The 17,779-nt window shown below is 31.8% G+C and overlaps 1 protein-coding gene across 1 annotated transcript; it reads left to right on the forward strand.

Annotated features, from left to right (window-relative positions):
- The first annotated feature begins 13,570 nt into the window (after positions 1-13,570).
- On the forward strand, positions 13,571-15,372 carry LOC139840710 (bax inhibitor 1-like). Its single transcript, XM_071830959.1, has 5 exons — positions 13,571-13,776; positions 14,094-14,237; positions 14,336-14,427; positions 14,810-14,996; positions 15,091-15,372. Exons 1-5 carry the CDS (start codon positions 13,654-13,656, stop codon positions 15,370-15,372), a joined length of 828 nt encoding a protein of 275 aa, XP_071687060.1. The 5' UTR covers positions 13,571-13,653.
- The last annotated feature ends 2,407 nt before the right edge of the window (positions 15,373-17,779 follow it).

Genomic DNA, 17,779 nt, shown 5'->3' on the forward strand with positions numbered 1-17,779 from the left:
TTGATCGTGTCGGACCAGTAGCTTACCGACTTGAGTTACCTCAACAACTCGCGGCTGTACATAACACTTTCCACGTCTCGAATTTGAAGAAATGTTTTGCTAAAGAAGATCTCACTATTCCGTTAGATGAAATCCAAATCAACGAAAAACTTCAATTCATCGAAGAACCCGTCGAAATAATGGATCGTGAGGTTAAAAGACTTAAGCAAAACAAGATACCAATTGTTAAGGTTCGATGGAATGCTCGTAGAGGACCCGAGTTCACCTGGGAGCGTGAAGATCAGATGAAGAAGAAATACCCGCATCTATTTCCAGAAGATTCGTCAACACCTTCAACAGCTTAAAATTTCGGGACGAAATTTATTTAACGGGTAGGTACTGTAGTGACCCGAACTTTTCCATGTTTATATATATTAATTGAGATTGATATTTACATGATTAAATGTTTCCAACATGTTAAGCAATCAAACTTGTTAAGACTTGATTAATTGAAATATGTTTCATATAGACAATTGACCACCCAAGTTGATCGGCGATTCACGAACGTTAAAACTTGTAAAAACGACATGACGATATATATATGGATATACATATGGTTAACATGAGATTATGATAAGTAAGTATCTCCATAAGTATATATACATATAAACAAGACTACTAACTTAAGGATTTCGAAACGAGACATATATGTAACGATTATCGTTGTAACGACATTTAAATGTATATATATCATATTAAGATATATTAATATATCATAATATCATGATAATATAATAATTTAACATCTCATTAGATATAATAAATAATGGGTTAACAGCATTAATTGAGATCGTTAACTTAAAGGTTTCAAAACAACACTTACATGTAACGACTAAAGATGACTTAACGACTCAGTTAAAATGTATATACATGTAGTGTATTTAGATGTATTAAAATACTTTTGGAAGACTTCAAGACATATATCAAAACACTCATACTTAACGAAAATGGTTAAAGTTACTTTCACATTCTTTTCTTTCATCAAGAATTCTAGTCGTATTTTTACCCGTATTATACACAGCTTCAAAACGTACTTACTATGGGTATATACCAATAGGAACTAGCATGGGATTCCACTCTTGATTATGTCATGTATGACTAATCAATTTTAACTTCTACCATGAGCTAGTCAACTAACTAGAACTCCTTTTAACCCCACTCACCAATTACCACTCATCATTCACTCCATTTCACTTCCAATTCTCTTTCTAATTCTCTCTCAACACACCCACACTATTATGAACATATTTTTCCAGTAATTAATCATCATCTTCATCAAAAATCACTTCAAGAATCAAGCTATAATCATCATAGGAAGAACACTTCAAGAACACTTCAAAAATCCCTTCAAGTTTACTAATTTACTTCCAAGCTTTCTAATCCATTCCAAGTAATCATCTAAGATCAAGAAACCTTTGTTATATACAGTAGGTTATCTTTCTTATTCAAGGTAATATTCATATTCAAACTTTGATTCAATTTCTATAACTATAAACTATCTTAATTCGAGTAAAAATCTTACTTGAACTTGTTTTTGTGTCATGATCCTACTTCAAGAACTTTCAAGCCATCCAAGATCCTTTAAAGCTAGATCATTTCTTGTCACTTCTAGTAGGTTTACCTACTAAACTTGAGGTAGTAATGATGTTCATAACATCATTCGATTCATATATATAAAACTATCTTATTCGAAGGTTTAAACTCGTAATCACTAGAACATAGTTTAGTTAATTCTAAACTTGTTCGCAAACAAAAGTTAATCCTTCTAACTTGACTTTTAAAATTAACTAAACACATGTTCTATATCTATATGATATGCTAACTTAATGATTTAAAACCTGGAAACACGAAAAACACCGTAAAACCGGATTTACGCCGTCGTAGTAACACCGCGGGCTGTTTTGGGTTAGTTAATTAAAAACTATAATAAACTTTGATTTAAAAGTTGTTATTCTTAGAAAATGATTTTTATTATGAACATGAAACTATATCCAAAAATTATAGTTAAACTCAAAGTGGAAGTATGTTTTCTAAAATGGTCATCTAGACGTCGTTCTTTCGACTGAAATGACTACCTTTACAAAAACGACTTGTAACTTATTTTTCTGACTATAAACCTATACTTTTTCTATTTAGATTCATAAAATAGAGTTCAATATGAAACCATAGCAATTTGATTCACTCAAAACGGATTTAAAACGAAGAAGTTATGGGTAAAACAAGATTGGATAATTTTTCTCATTTTAGCTACGTGAAAATTGGTAACAAATATATTCCAACCATAACTTAATCAACTTGTATTGTATATTATGTAATCTTGAGATACCATAGACACGTATACAATGTTTCGACCTATCATGTCGACACATTTATATATATTTCGGAATAACCATAGACACTCTATATGTGAATGTTGGAGTTAGCTATACAGGGTTGAGGTTGATTCCAAAATATGTATAGTTTGAGTTGTGATCAATACTGAGATACGTATACACTGGGTCGTGGATTGATTCAAGATAATATTTATCGATTTATTTCTGTATATCTAACTGTGGACAACTAGTTGTAGGTTACTAACGAGGACAGCTGACTTAATAAACTTAAAACATCAAAATATATTAAAAGTGTTGTAAATATATTTTGAACATACTTTGATATATATGTATATATTGTTATAGGTTCGTGAATCAACCAGTGGCCAAGTCTTACTTCCCGACGAAGTAAAAATCTGTGAAAGTGAGTTATAGTCCCACTTTTAAAATCTAATATTTTTGGGATGAGAATACATGCAGGTTTTATAAATGATTTACAAAATAGACACAAGTACGTGAAACTACATTCTATGGTTGAATTATCGAAATCGAATATGCCCCTTTTTTTTTAGTCTGGTAATCTAAGAATTAGGGAACAGACACCCTAATTGACGCGAATCCTAAAGATAGATCTATCGGGCCCAACAAGCCCCATCCAAAGTACCGGATGCTTTAGTACTTCGAAATTTATATCATATCCGAAGGGTGTCCCGGAATGATGGGGATATTCTTATATATGCATCTTGTTAATGTCGGTTACCAGGTGTTCACCATATGAATGATTTTTATCTCTATGTATGGGATGTGTATTGAAATATGAAATCTTGTGGTCTATTATTATGATTTGATATATAGGTTAAACCTATAACTCACCAATATTTTTGTTGACGCTTTAAGCATGTTTATTCTCAGGTGATTATTAAGAGCTTCCGCTGTCGCATACTTAAATAAGGACGAGATTTGGTGTCCATGCTTGTATGATATTGTGTAAAAACTGCATTCAAGAAACTTATTTTGTTGTAACATATTTGTATTGTAAACCATTATGTAATGGTCGTGTGTAAACTGGATATTTTAGATTATCATTATTTGATAATCTACGTAAAGCTTTTTAAACCTTTATTTATGAAATAAAGGTTATGGTTTGTTTTAAAAATGAATGCAGTCTTTGAAAAACGTCTCATATAGAGGTCAAAAACTCGCAACGAAATCAATTAATATGGAACGTTTTTAATCAATAAGAACGGGACATTTCAGTATTGAAGTCTTTCAAAAGTGTATAAGTACATATTAAAACACTACATGTATATACATTTTAACTGAGTCGTTAAGTCATCGTTAGTCGTTACATGTAAGTGTTGTTTTGAAACCTTTAGGTTAACGATCTTGTTAAATGTTGTTAACCCAATGTTTATAATATCAAATGAGATTTTAAATTATTATATTATCATGATATTATCATGTATGAATATCTCTTAATATGATATATATACATTAAATGTATTTACAACGATAATCGTTACATATATGTCTCGTTTAAAAATCATTAAGTTAGTAGTCTTGTTTTTACATATGTAGTTCATTGTTAATATACTTAATGATATGTTTACTTATCATAGTATCATGTTAACTATATATATATCCATATATATGTCATCATATAGTTTTTACAAGTTTTAACGTTCGTGAATCACCGGTCAACTTGGGTGGTCAATTGTCTATATGAAACATATTTCAATTAATCAAGTCTTAACAAGTTTGATTGCTTAACATGTTGGAAACATTTAATCATGTAAATATCAATCTCAATTAATATATATAAACATGGAAAAGTTCGGGTCACTACAATTAGACTGCCGACATTTTTCAATAGTATAATATCGTGTCCATTGCTAAACAGTTAACGTATGAAAGTGTTCCTAAAAATCCCAAATTTTTAGATTAAATGTATTTAATTATTTCACTCATTAACTATGTGAAACCTGATCAAAAAGGTTCAAAAATTATTTATTTTCTGTTCCTTTTAACATGTACGGAGTACTAATATTTAAACTAAAAGGGGTAAAAATATTTTTATCGAGCCCATAATCTCTTTAATCAATATGCGGATTAACTTTTATTTAAGTCCTCATAGATATATATTAGGTTTATATTAAAATCAACGAAACGTCAACCGAGTGCTCCAAATGTTTACAGTTTAGACTCGAAATCATTTTTATTCCCTTTCTATATATAAACAGTTTTAAATTAGCAAAGTTAATTACTAAAACAAATATATTATATATTTTTAAACAAAGAGATTTAATATAATTTTATATATTTACAAATAATATTTATATACGTATTTATATATATCTATATATTCTATAGTTTCCATTAATAGCATTTTATTTTATTTATTTTACAATATTAATCCTAATCATCATATCATATAATATTCTAAATTATATTTCAAATTATAAATACCTATTTAAGTATATATGTTATCTATTTACAAATAGTTGTTCGTGAATCGTCGGGAATGGTCGAAAGTCAAATGATTTCATGAAAAAGTTCAAAATATTTGTGACTCAACATTACAGACTTTGCTTATCGTGTCGAATCATATAAAGATTAAATTTAAATTTTGTTGGAAATTTCCGGGTCATCACATATGAATCGAATGATGTTATGAACATCATTACTATCTCAAGTTTTGTGGATAAACCTAATGGAAAAGAGACAAATGGATCTAGCTTCAAAGGATCTTGGATGGCTTGAAAGTTCTTAAAGTAGAATCATGACACGAAAACAAGTTCAAGTAAGATTTCCACTCGAAATAAGATTGTTATAGTTATAGATATTGAATCAAAGTTTGAATATGAGTATTACCTTATATTAGAAAGATATCTTACTATAAATAAGAAAGATTTCTTGAGGTTGGATGATCACTCTACAAGATTGGAAGTAAGCTAGCAAACTTGAAAGTATTCTTGATTTTATGAAACTAGAACTTGTAGAATTTTTGAAGAACACTTAGAACTTGAAGATAGAACTTGAGAGAGATTAATTAGATGAAGAAAATTGAAGAATGAAAGTGTTTGTAGGTGTTTTTGGTCGTTGGTGTATGGATTAGATATAAAGGATATGTAATTTTGTTTTCATGTAAATAAGTCATGAATGATTACTAATATTTTTGTAATTTTATGAGATATTTCATGCTAGTTGCCAAATGATGGTTCCCACATGTGTTAGGTGACTCACATGGGCTGCTAAGAGCTGATCATTGGAGTGTATATACCAATAGTACATACATCTAAAAGTTGTGTATTGTACGAGTACGAATACGGGTGCATACGAGTAGAATTGTTGATGAAACTGAACGAGGATGTAATTGTAAGCATTTTTGTTAAGTAGAAGTATTTTGATAAGTGTCTTGAAGTCTTTAAAAAGTGTATGAATACATATTAAAACACTACATGTATATACATTTTAACTGAGTCGTTAAGTCATCGTTAGTCGTTACATGTAAGTGTTGTTTTGAAACCTTTAGGTTAACGATCTTGATAAATGTTGTTAACCCAATGTTTATAATATCAAATGAGATTTTAAATTATTATATTATCATGATAATATGATGTATGAATATCTCTTATTATGATATATATACATTAAATGTCGTTACAACGATAATCGTTACATATATGTCTCGTTTCAAAATCATTAAGTTAGTAGTCTTGCTTTTACATATGTAGTTCATTATTAATATACTTAATGATATGTTTACTTATCATAATATCATGTTAACTATATATATATATCCATATATATGTCATCATATAGTTTTTACAAGTTTTAACGTTCGTGAATCACCGGTCAACTTGGGTGGTCAATTGTCTATATGAAACCTATTTCAATTAATCAAGTATTAACAAGTTTGATTGCTTAACATGTTGGAAACACTTAATCATGTAAATAACAATTTCATTTAATATATATATAAACATGGAAAAGTTCGGGTCACTACAACCACCGAGTGTACCCCAGAAAATTGATTTACCGGTCCGCGTTTCGGCCATGTCCAACCATAAGAGGATAAATTTTACGAGCGCAAGGACTTTCCAACAAATTTAATAAAACCGGCATCCAAAGTGGTGTAAGAGTTTCTATCAATGAACTTAAGGTAGGCTTCATCCTTAAACGGAGGATGAGAAGAACTGTGATCCAAACACTCTGTAGAGTAATGCAAAAGTTTGATAAAATCAATCAAAGGAGTTTTGATAAAAGCTTTAAACGTTTGATGTGACAACATAAACGGAACGAAGTTCTTAGTAAATTTAGAAGTATGTACAACGGGTACCATTTTATATAAAACAAATTGTCTTAGTCAAACGGCTCAATAAATGAGCGGTTTTAAAATAGTTTTGAAGGTATGATTTAGTATATACTAGCCAAAATAGGTAAGGGTAAATTTATTCATTTGAATCCATGCATACATATATGATTTTATCAATTGTATACATGAAAAAATATTTCATTACTTCTATTCGCCTATAAATCTCGTGAGAACCACCCAATTAAACAAATGTGCAAAACTCGCGATGATAAACAGAGTATCTGTATTTCAGAGGTTACAAGTTGAAGTAAGATCGTGAAAGATCGAGTAAATGACTTGATTCGTCGTGCGAAATTTGACCAACAAATGTTACCGAGGTCATGAAAACCAATGAGTTAAATGTCGTTTTGACTACTATCGGGACATAAGTCCTTTGACCAAAACTGTTCCCGAGCGAAGCTGTTGCTAACAAGCGAGTTATGAAGGATATAGCATGAGATAGATAATCTGATTAAAACGAGCTTCTCGTATATCAACAAATAAGATAATGAATATTTTCCCTATCCATGTAATACATCGGAACTTCTGAATGAGTAGTGTAAAAATTTTCTTTGACTCGCTTTCTATTCCTCATGTCACAATATTGGGACTTCTTTATGAATTAACGTAATATAATCACGTTAGCCTGACACCATTATATTTCACTAATTCATAGTTCCATTCCAATAGCATTACATGAGGTCAGGATACGCGATCAACCTCGAATTTCCACACAATTTCTCTAAAACGATTTCTTAAACAATGTGCTAAGGATATCACAAGAGACAAAAACATCAAAAATAATGAATAGGAGTAACGATGACATAAAAATGTCTTCGAAGTACCAAGAATCTCTAAAAGTCAAGAATGACATTTTCCGGTTCAAAAACCAAAGCACATAGGCACAACGGCACAAAGGCACGTAGTATAACAAGAATGTTATATACCTAAACATAATAGCTGACATTGAAATGCCGAGCATTTAGAAGTCAAGATTGACATCTAGCGTAATATAACTCAAGCGTTATATACATAACCATAATAGATGACATAGAAATGTCGAGAATTTCAGAAGTCAAGAATGACATCCCTCGCTTTCACTACCCGAGGTGTTCTTATAACGATAAGTTCGCAAGAATCGGAGAATACATTTAAATCAGAATGGGAGTTCCTCTCGAATTCGGAACATAATAGAGATGTATGTATGATAACAATATACATACCAATACAAAACAAATAATCACATATAATAATATATTATAGGCCGGGCGGTAGACTAGACTCACTAATGCACCTTATTGACTCGGGTATCGACATTAATGCAGCCTAATTTCCTACAATCAATGCTCTGATACCAACTGAAACGACCCGTCAAAGTACACTTGACGACCATCGTTATCTTGGTCCCACAGCTTGATCATAACTCTATATGAATTTGATAAATAATCTTGCATTCTTTATTTAAAAATGATTTCCCATAAAGGAAACCTACCAAGATATGTAAGTTTAGAAAAACCATACATTATTACTTAACCCAAAAGTTGACCAAAACAAAGTCAACTACATCCACTATTAAATGTATCAAAATAGAATGCAAGTTAATGTTTAACAAAAGCTGCCATCATAAATATGCAGACTCTCTAAGCACAGCGGAAGCAATCAATCATGAACCTGAGAATAAAACATGCGAGTAACTGTCAACAAAAATGTTGAGTGAATTATAGATTTAATATTGCAAACAATATTTAATGTAAACCATAAAAATTTATGTTTGAAAACATAAAAACTCCATTTTGGACCACAAAATTATATGCTATAAAACATATAAAAACATTATTCCATTTTCCGTGAGCCACCTGGTAACCACTTAACCATTTATTTACCCTTGCCAAACACAATAAATAATATACACCGAACAAGTGTATCTTCAACTAAATACGAAGTACTAAACATTCCGATTATAAATTGCTAGCGCGACTAGCTCGAAATGGGGTTGTCAAACCCGATAGATCTATCCGTAGGATTCGCGTTCACCAGTAGAAACCAGTGATTACAGTTACCAGACTAGGGAATATTTTTGTTCAACTCACAATGAATAATTTAAACCAACTTCCACATGTGTCCAAAAATATAAAATAAATTGCATGTATTCTCATCCCATAAGATTTAAAATAGAAAAATGGGACTATAACTCACCTTAATAGTAACGAAGTAACCAACACAATTAAGCGAACAACAATGAGTACAGTGATCAGGAATGATCACAACGCCGACCTATAAATAAAGCATGTCGATATAAATAACTAACTTAGATCAAGTCTTAGTATGATAGCTATTGTACATGTTACAAGTAGTCATAGAACAATACTCAGCATGCATAGGTTTGATCGAAACAGCGTACGGACACACACTTTCTATTTTTAGAAAGTTTCTATTTTTAGCAGGTTTCCATTTTTGGAAAGTTTCTATTTTAGGAAAGTTTCTATTTTTGGAAAGTTTCTATTTTTGGAAAGTTTCTATTTTTGGAAAGTTTCTATTTTTGGAAAGTTTCTATATTTAGAAAGTTTCTATTTTTGGAAAGTTTCTATTTTTGAAAAGTTTCCAAATTTAGAAAGTTGCTATTTTTGGAAAGTTTATAAGTTAGGAAAGTTTCCTTAATTAGAAAGTCAACAAAAGTCAACTGAAAGTCAAAGTCAACTGAAAGTCAAATCAAAAGTCAACCTTGGTCAAACATAGCCAACGTTAATTTTAAAAGTGTACGTTGTAATAAGAATGTAAGTTATAATGTTTATTAAAGTTAAATATGTCTAATTATGTCATAACATAAGTTTAATTAAATTAAAATGAATTATTAAAGTTAATATAAGTTTAAATGATATAATTAATATAACATAAGTATTTAATTAATTAATTAATTAAATATTAGTCATAACATAAGTATTATTAATTAATAATAAATTTTAAATCATCTCATAAGTATTATTAATTAATAATGAATTATTAATCATATCATAAGTTTCTAATTATAATCATTAAATCATAAGTATTTAATAATTAAATTATAATTAAATAATAACTAAGCCTTATAATAATTAAATAATTAATTAACCCTTATTATAAGTCTTATTATAATAATCTCATAATATAAGTTTAATACTTATCATAAGTATTTTCCATTAATAATAAAAGTATTATTAATCATAAGTTTAATTAAAATATTAATTAAATCATAAGTAATAATTAAATGATATAATAAATATATATCATAAGTCTTAAAGTATAATAATTACTTTTTATATCATAAGTAAATTTAATAATAATGAAATTCATTATTTATATCATAAGTTTAATAATTAATCAAAAGTTCATCGGGTCGCATCTTGAGCCCCGGGTGTCGGTTTTTGGCGAGCCTTATATATATCTCTGCCTAATCAAACCACCCGACATATTGGTGTACTCAAGAACACACCAAGAATAGTCCACAAGTCGAGGTGATCAGCCATGACACCACTTGGAACTTCAATTCAATCAAAAATCGTGTTTTAGCCATAACGGGTGATTCGTCGCTCGGATTTAGATGACCCGAACATGAAAGTTCGTCCCATCATTAATCCTAACACACTAACACACCCTAAAGTCACCAAATATGGTCACAAAGTCGGACCAAACCTGGTTCATATCAATATCACATTTCAATCTTAATAAAATACCATTTTGATCATATCTAGGGCTCCGGGAATCGAAACGACATGAATCCGGAGTCTAAAATTAATGTCTTGATGAGAGGAACTCATCTAGATACTTTATTTTCACTTTTATATCAGTTAAAATACCATAAAAGAACGAAATATCTGCTGTCCCAATTAAATCAAACCGAAAACATAATTATTTGAGCAATTCTACGCATACAAACATCGATACAATAACATGTAATCATCATACTATTAATATGACATCAAAATACAGAAAAAGAAAGAAAAATTAAAAATCCAGGGTTAGGGTTTATACCCTAATCAAAAAATGAAAGACATGATCGCGTAGAGGATGAAGAGATGAATCCATTTATGTTGAAAGCCCTAAATTCCAAGCTATAAATTGTTGAAGATGATGATGAATGTGAGGGAGCTAGGTGACGGCTCAAATGGGAGAAAAGAGGAGGAAGAGAAAAAAATAGAATGTGTTTTTGGTTGAAATGAATGAGAGTGATTTTTAGGTTATGCATTTCCAAGTTTCACAAATTGACAACATCACCCCTCCCATGGGGAATTTTTGGCCAAAAGAAGCATGGGGGTGGGCCCCAATAGTCCAACATGATAATATGTTAATTAGATTGTGGCCCGAACGCTCGAACGAAACCCGAAACGCGAAAACACGGTTACGCGATTGAAAATTCGGAGAGACAACAACTACGCGACGAAAAATAAATATAAATACTATATATAATCATATGATCTTAAAATATCATATTTAAAATAATTAGGATTTAAAAATCCCAAAAACTCGACCGTTGGTTTGAAAACCGAAAAGATTCGCCGGATAGAAATCCGCGACACGTAGAAACGTACAACTTAAAATATGAATTCAAATATTCATATAACACATAATAATTAATATATTATTACAAAAATAGTAATATAGGTCATAGAAATGACGTGGCACGAATAACAGTTAACGGTCGTTAAGTAATTAACGGTAAAAGATAACGGAAAAAGGTAAGGTCGTTACAGTTAACTGAGGGACCGAAGGTTAATACACCGTTAGTGTATTCTGACGGGGTGTTACAAGAAGCGATTGAATGAACGTGAAAGATGGTTGTGCTAGAGGAAGAAGATGCCATGATTATGAAATGGAGATTAAAGCAAAAAAGTAAACTAACATGTGTTACTGATTGTGTGATTTCCGGAACTTGATCGGACAAATTGGGAATGAAGGTGAAAAATAAATTGATTTGAATTTTTTTTACCCTAAATGTTAACGAAAGGGTCATATTTATATTCTGGAAATTTAGGGCTGCAAAAATGGGTAAATTGATGTCAACCGTACACGTGTCGCAATCTGGACAAACATGAAAGTGAATGAACGGTTAACGATAAGAAAATCGCAAGGTTTGTTTTTGGAACAGGTACAGGTTAGCAAATCCTGGTGGTTACGCTGCTGTGATTTGACAGCCTCTCATGATTACCTGTCCTACAGCCGTTTCCAATGCCATCATTAGCAGACGTTTGATTGATAGCGTCTGTTTCGTAATTAATGCTGAATAGTACAAAGATCTTGGTTAAACGATTCGGTTTACTTAATTTATCTTCGTTTAAAAGATATTTTTATATGATTTGCAAACGTGTGATATAGGGATTATTTATTTTATGTTCCTTAGCAGAGTTTAATATAATGCGCCATGGTGATCGCACATCACATTAAACTGGGGGACTTAATGATACGCGTACATACGCGCATGGCCCTCGTGCGTATCACGTGCAACGCGCACGTCTTGAATAACTATATTGTGTCTGATTGGAGGCGCGCGTATAATCTTTGTTTGGCGCGCATGAAAGCAATCCGATACAATATTATACTTAATTAAACATAATCCTTTTCCAACTTTAACTCCGTTATGTATGGATGTTATTCGGAAGGATCTTGAAAAGAATTAAGATATAATCTAGGGTTAGTGTTTCACTATAAATACAAGTCTAACCTCCCTCATTCAAAAACAACGTTTTTCTGTATTACTCAATTGTCGATTGCATCCAGAAAACGATCTTACGATAACATGTATATTTCTTGAACATAATCCCTATGCAACCACCTTTAGTGGCCATTGTTGCGACAGTTTTTCTATAAAATTTTCATATGTGTAAGATTGCCCTTTTTAGATGTAAATAAAAATTACAGTATATACTTAATTCAATTAAAGCGGGAATTATTCGACATGTCATTTTTCACCATTTCATATTTTCAAATTTTTTTTTTTGTAAGCGAGAAAACACTCCTATGAACGAGCACATTGGCTCCCTCACAGAAGGTAAAACCTCGATAATCAAGCCCCCCGAGCGCGAGTCCTGATACCGGGTGAATTACGCATTAGATATTAGATTTTCAATTTTCAATCTAATCTTTAAGCTGGTCTAGAATATATAGATATTAGATATCTTTATATAATTAATAAATTAAATAATTACTCAAAAAATATGGAGTAAAAGAAAATAAAATACCAAACTGAGAGAAAATAAAATACCTTGTGATTATTCAGTTTTTGTCTCAAAGGATTCGTCCACGGGTGATGGTGTTATGGGGTCGATCCAACCTCCCATTTCAAAAGGAAAACCCGTGAGCGACTCTTTAGCGGCTTTTAACAAGTAATGGATAATATGGAGGGTGTCCAAAAAGGTGTCGTTTGTAATTCTAGCAATCCTCCGGTGCATGTTAGAAAACCGAGGAACGGGAGATAGAAGAAATTGTCTCACGAAGAGGATTTAGAAACCTTTGGCGTGTTTATCAAAGATTCTTGATTGTTATTCGTGTGATGTTGGTGTTTCGTTTGGCATTTAGATGGTTTTAAATCTCTCGGTCGTCGTCTAGATTGGATTCCATCTTTGTTTTAGTGCCTTTGATCTTTTATATTTTTGTCTTTGCGAGCTTAGTTTTTGGTTAATGTTTTGTTTGCTTGGTTCTTAGTTTGTAAGTTCGGAGAAGGTTTCATTTTTTGATGATCCTTCGTTTTGCCTTATAAAAGTATATTCGTTTTTCGTCAAAAATAAATAAAAAAAAATAAAAAAAATAGTTGTACCTTAGCCCTCTGGTAAATTCGAGGAACATTCAAACTAACTAACTTAATCGCATCAAATAAAACGTGCCTATATATATTCTCAAAGTCGCCCAAATTCACAAACAACCAAAAAGATACGAGTATTAATTAATTTCATTATTAATATTAATTTCAATTACACGATGGAATCGTTCTCTTCGTTCTTCAATTCGGAATCACAATCAGCTTCTCGTAACAGTTGGACTTACGATTCTCTTAAAAATTTCCGTCAGATCTCACCTGTTGTTCAAACTCATCTCAAACAGGTATCCATCTATTTTGCCCTAATTTCATTCATTTTGCCTTTCTGTTTGCTAAATATGATATAGATGATGCGTGTTTGCTTGTTTAATTGATTAATTTGTTTCCTATGAATGTTAATTTCTTGAAAAATGATTATTGTGTGAGGCACGAAGAGTAATTTTGTAATTGAAATTAGGGCTTACGTCTGTGTAGATATCGTTATGATTGTATATGATATAATATCAGAAACCTTTGTAATTGAAATTAGGGCTTACGTAGTGTATTGGTTGGCGTTTTGTCGATGATATATTGATATGGATTTTGTACAATGTAAATACAGGTCTATCTTTCACTGTGTTGCGCGCTAGTAGCGTCTGCAGTTGGTGCTTATCTTCACATTTTATGGAATATTGGTGGTCTCTTGACTACCTTGGCGACTTTAGGATGTATGTCGTGGTTACTTGCCACTCCTCCGAATCATGAGGTATTAATAACATTTAGTATTTTCGGGACAGTGTTGATCTTGATTGGTATTGGTTATGTGAATCTAAATTATTTTATCTTTGTGTTAAATATCAACAGCAAAAAAGGGTTTCGTTGTTGATGGTTTCGTCCCTTCTCCAAGGAGCTTCCATTGGTCCTTTGATCGAGTTGGCCCTTGAATTTGACCCAAGGTACAATTTTATCTATGTTGAGCTTTTTAATGTATTTTATGAGATGTGTTTTGTATCGAAGATGTATTCATTTCTTTCTCACCATGGCTATGGTTGGCACAGAGCTTTTAGCTTTTATGAAGAAGCTCATATTTAATAAAAAAAGCTTTGTTTGATTAAAAGAGCTTAAAGGACGGAGAGAAAAAGCTAAAAGCTAATAGAACTAGCGTTTGAGAAAAAGCTCCTAGCTTTTTGTCATTTTACTCATTATTTTAACAATTTAAGTTACTTTGTCAAACACGTAAATACATATAAAATGCTATCAGCTACCAGCTACCAACTAGTTTGGCCAAACATAATATACGGAACAATGTTTGATGTGATTATCTTTTTGAATTTGCAGCATCTTGGTGAGCGCATTCATGGGAACTGCAATCGCGTTTGCTTGTTTCTCAGGGGCAGCCATGTTGGCTAAGCGTAGAGAGTACCTTTACCTTGGCGGCTTTCTTTCTTCTGGTGTTTCAATCCTATTCTGGTTGCATTTTGCTTCATCCATATTTGGTGGTTCTGTTGCAATGTTCCAGTTTGAGGTAAATTGTTTTGTTAATTATAACTAATGATGATCTGATGTATTATTCATGATCTGTAATTGTGCTGATTGGATATTATGTGTGTGTTCTTCAGCTGTATTTTGGGCTTTTGGTGTTTGTTGGGTACATGGTGTTCGATACACAACAAATCATTGAAAAAGCTCACCTTGGAGATTTGGATTATGTTAAGCACGCACTCACACTATTCACTGACTTTGTTGCCGTCTTTGTCCGCATCCTTATCATCATGGTAAGCTTAAGTTTTGCATCCTCATGTTTGTATTGTTTTTTGTACTCTACTAATGGTATGTTGAATGTGTTGCAGCTGAAGAATTCGGCTGCAAGGGAAGAAAAGAAGAAGAAGAGGAGGGATTAGAGTGTCGGACATAAACTACAATTGATATCCATGTAACCACAATAGACTTTTATGCTTATGTTCTGTTTCAGTTGGAGATTGTAATGACTTGGAGTTTTCATTTACAAGAATGTGTTACTATCAAATATTTCATTTTTAAAAAGAAGTACATTTGTTTTTATGTGAAATAGTATCAGTGAATGTGCATTTGATAGATTGTATAAGACATCCAGATACAACTTAAATATTACTCTTTGTACATGTTTGACGAAATTAATTGATAGTGGAAGATGTGCGGAAGCGTGTGTGTAAAACTTACCATATTTGTATTAGAAATTTAGAGCTATGTTAATCCAAAACATCCTATAATTCAATTCATTCAATAAACACATTATATTTCAGGTGTTACCTACAGATATCGTGTGTTCGGAGTATTGTTTATCATGTAGCTCTCCATAGTCCTTAACAACGTCAACTTATTTGTTTTTACGGCATGTATGTTTGTGTTTAATTGGCCAAGTTTGTGTTGTGTAATGTAACGTCGTGTGATCGGTCATATTTGTAACTCAACAGATTATGAGATCTTTTTATTTATATATATGTATTTTTTGAAAAAAATAATGATGCCAACTTGGTAAACCGTGAACGCATTGAAGAGTAGCATCAATAAGCTTAATATAATAAGTATATACCAAATCGACAATTCTTTTTTTCAAAGTCGGTGCAATAAGGTCTCATAGTTCAATCAAAACTAACTTTTCTACATAAGAAAACGTTAATACTTGATATAGAAATTTACAAGAGGAACACATTTCTATTTTATTGGTCATAATGAAGATTAGGTTCTCCTCTTGTAGACAAATATTTTGATGATAATCCATCCATCTATTACAATAGTAAATACGAAAGATCCATTCTTAGCATAACTTCCTCATACGAGTTCCGATTGAGATGAATCAAAAGACCACACGTCCATAATTCAAAGATCTGCGACTTACATTTGTATGCTTTTGCTGCTGAAGTCACCGTTTATGTATGCTAGTAGAACCGTATGTGTACGGTGCAGAACGATTTTGTGAAGATTCAAACCAGCAGAAAATTTCTTTCTCAACGCTAAAGTTAGTACAGTTCCAGCACAGTGCCAGCGTACCTGTACGGTGGTACCAGCATACCTGTGAGTTGGTACCAGCTTACCTGTACGGTGGTAGCGTACCTATACGATGATACCACCATACCTATACGGTGTGTACGATTTTTGTGTTGTCGGCCCTTTTCTCAAGGGGTGTGATTGTAACATTTTGGCTAGGGTATTTAAAGGTTAGATGCACGAAAATTAGCAATTATCATTCAGTTTTTACTCTGAAGCCATAACCTAGCATTCATTCACTCAAGTTCTTTGATTCCATGCTTTCAAACCAAGACTTCTACATCAAATATTGAAGATTTTTCCACGATGATCGCACACAACGAAGTCTTTTATCATCTCTTTTGATAAACACTTGATGTACATGACTTCATTCAAAATTATGTGATTTATAATTTATGATGATTATGTCATTTCAGTTATAAGATATTGAATCAATAAAGTTTTTGTTTATTAACGATTGGCATTATTTCAAGATGAACGAAAACTTTCTATCATTTATATTAAGAATTCATGTCTATGGAATTTGAACGAAAACTTAATACGCATAAAGTTTGTTTGAATGATTGGAAATCAAGTGGGATTCGGAATGGGTAACAATCTCTTTATTATTTGATCACATCTCGTTTTAATTACTTGTTTTTGCGTCTTTTAGCAATTAGTTAGAAATCAAAATCAACTTATCAAACTGTTTGCTTGTAACCACAAACACTTTAGAAACGAATCCTCCTTACTTTAGTTAGTCTAAGGTATTTAGCTATTTTTATTGACACTTCGACATCAATCAACTCTCCATCGGGTTTGAAATTGTTTTAGTAAAGCTAACTCTCAGTTGATGAATTGAGAAGCGGATTAATGAGGATTAAATAACGTCTTTCATATCTTATCTTATTACACAGTATAAACTTGTTAAACAAATAATTTTTAAGAAATTAAATATTCACTTCTTTCTAATTACTTAGAGAATTTGTATGTTATAATAAGCGAAAAATCTGAAGATATAGTCTTTCTATTTTATCTTTATGATTTGTAATCAAACTAATATTTAATTGAGCCACAATATTAAGACCCCTTGTATCGGTGAATGTACAACGGCGTGGGAGGGTGAGGTGGCACCCGGCGCAGCCCCCAACCGCCGTATCGAGGCGTTTCTGAGCAAAAAAAATGGGGCGTTGGTGAGGCAGCAACGGGTTGAGCAACGGAGTGGGTGGAGATGATGATACACGTGGCAGTTTTCTATTGGCTTGGTGGTTGGTGGTTGTACATATTTAATCCAAATATCCG

This window comes from Rutidosis leptorrhynchoides, chromosome 4 (assembly GCF_046630445.1).
Source record: "Rutidosis leptorrhynchoides isolate AG116_Rl617_1_P2 chromosome 4, CSIRO_AGI_Rlap_v1, whole genome shotgun sequence".
Lineage (NCBI taxonomy): Eukaryota > Viridiplantae > Streptophyta > Magnoliopsida > Asterales > Asteraceae > Rutidosis > Rutidosis leptorrhynchoides.

Bases quoted from the DNA above. Each gene is read 5' to 3' on its own strand.
- LOC139840710 (XM_071830959.1), top strand. From the start codon at position 13,654: ATGGAATCGTTCTCTTCGTTCTTCAATTCGGAATCACAATCAGCTTCT. The intron at 14,238-14,335 runs GTATTAATAACA...AAATATCAACAG, and splicing joins CCACTCCTCCGAATCATGAG to CAAAAAAGGGTTTCGTTGTT. The intron at 14,997-15,090 runs GTAAATTGTTTT...TGTGTTCTTCAG, and splicing joins TTGCAATGTTCCAGTTTGAG to CTGTATTTTGGGCTTTTGGT.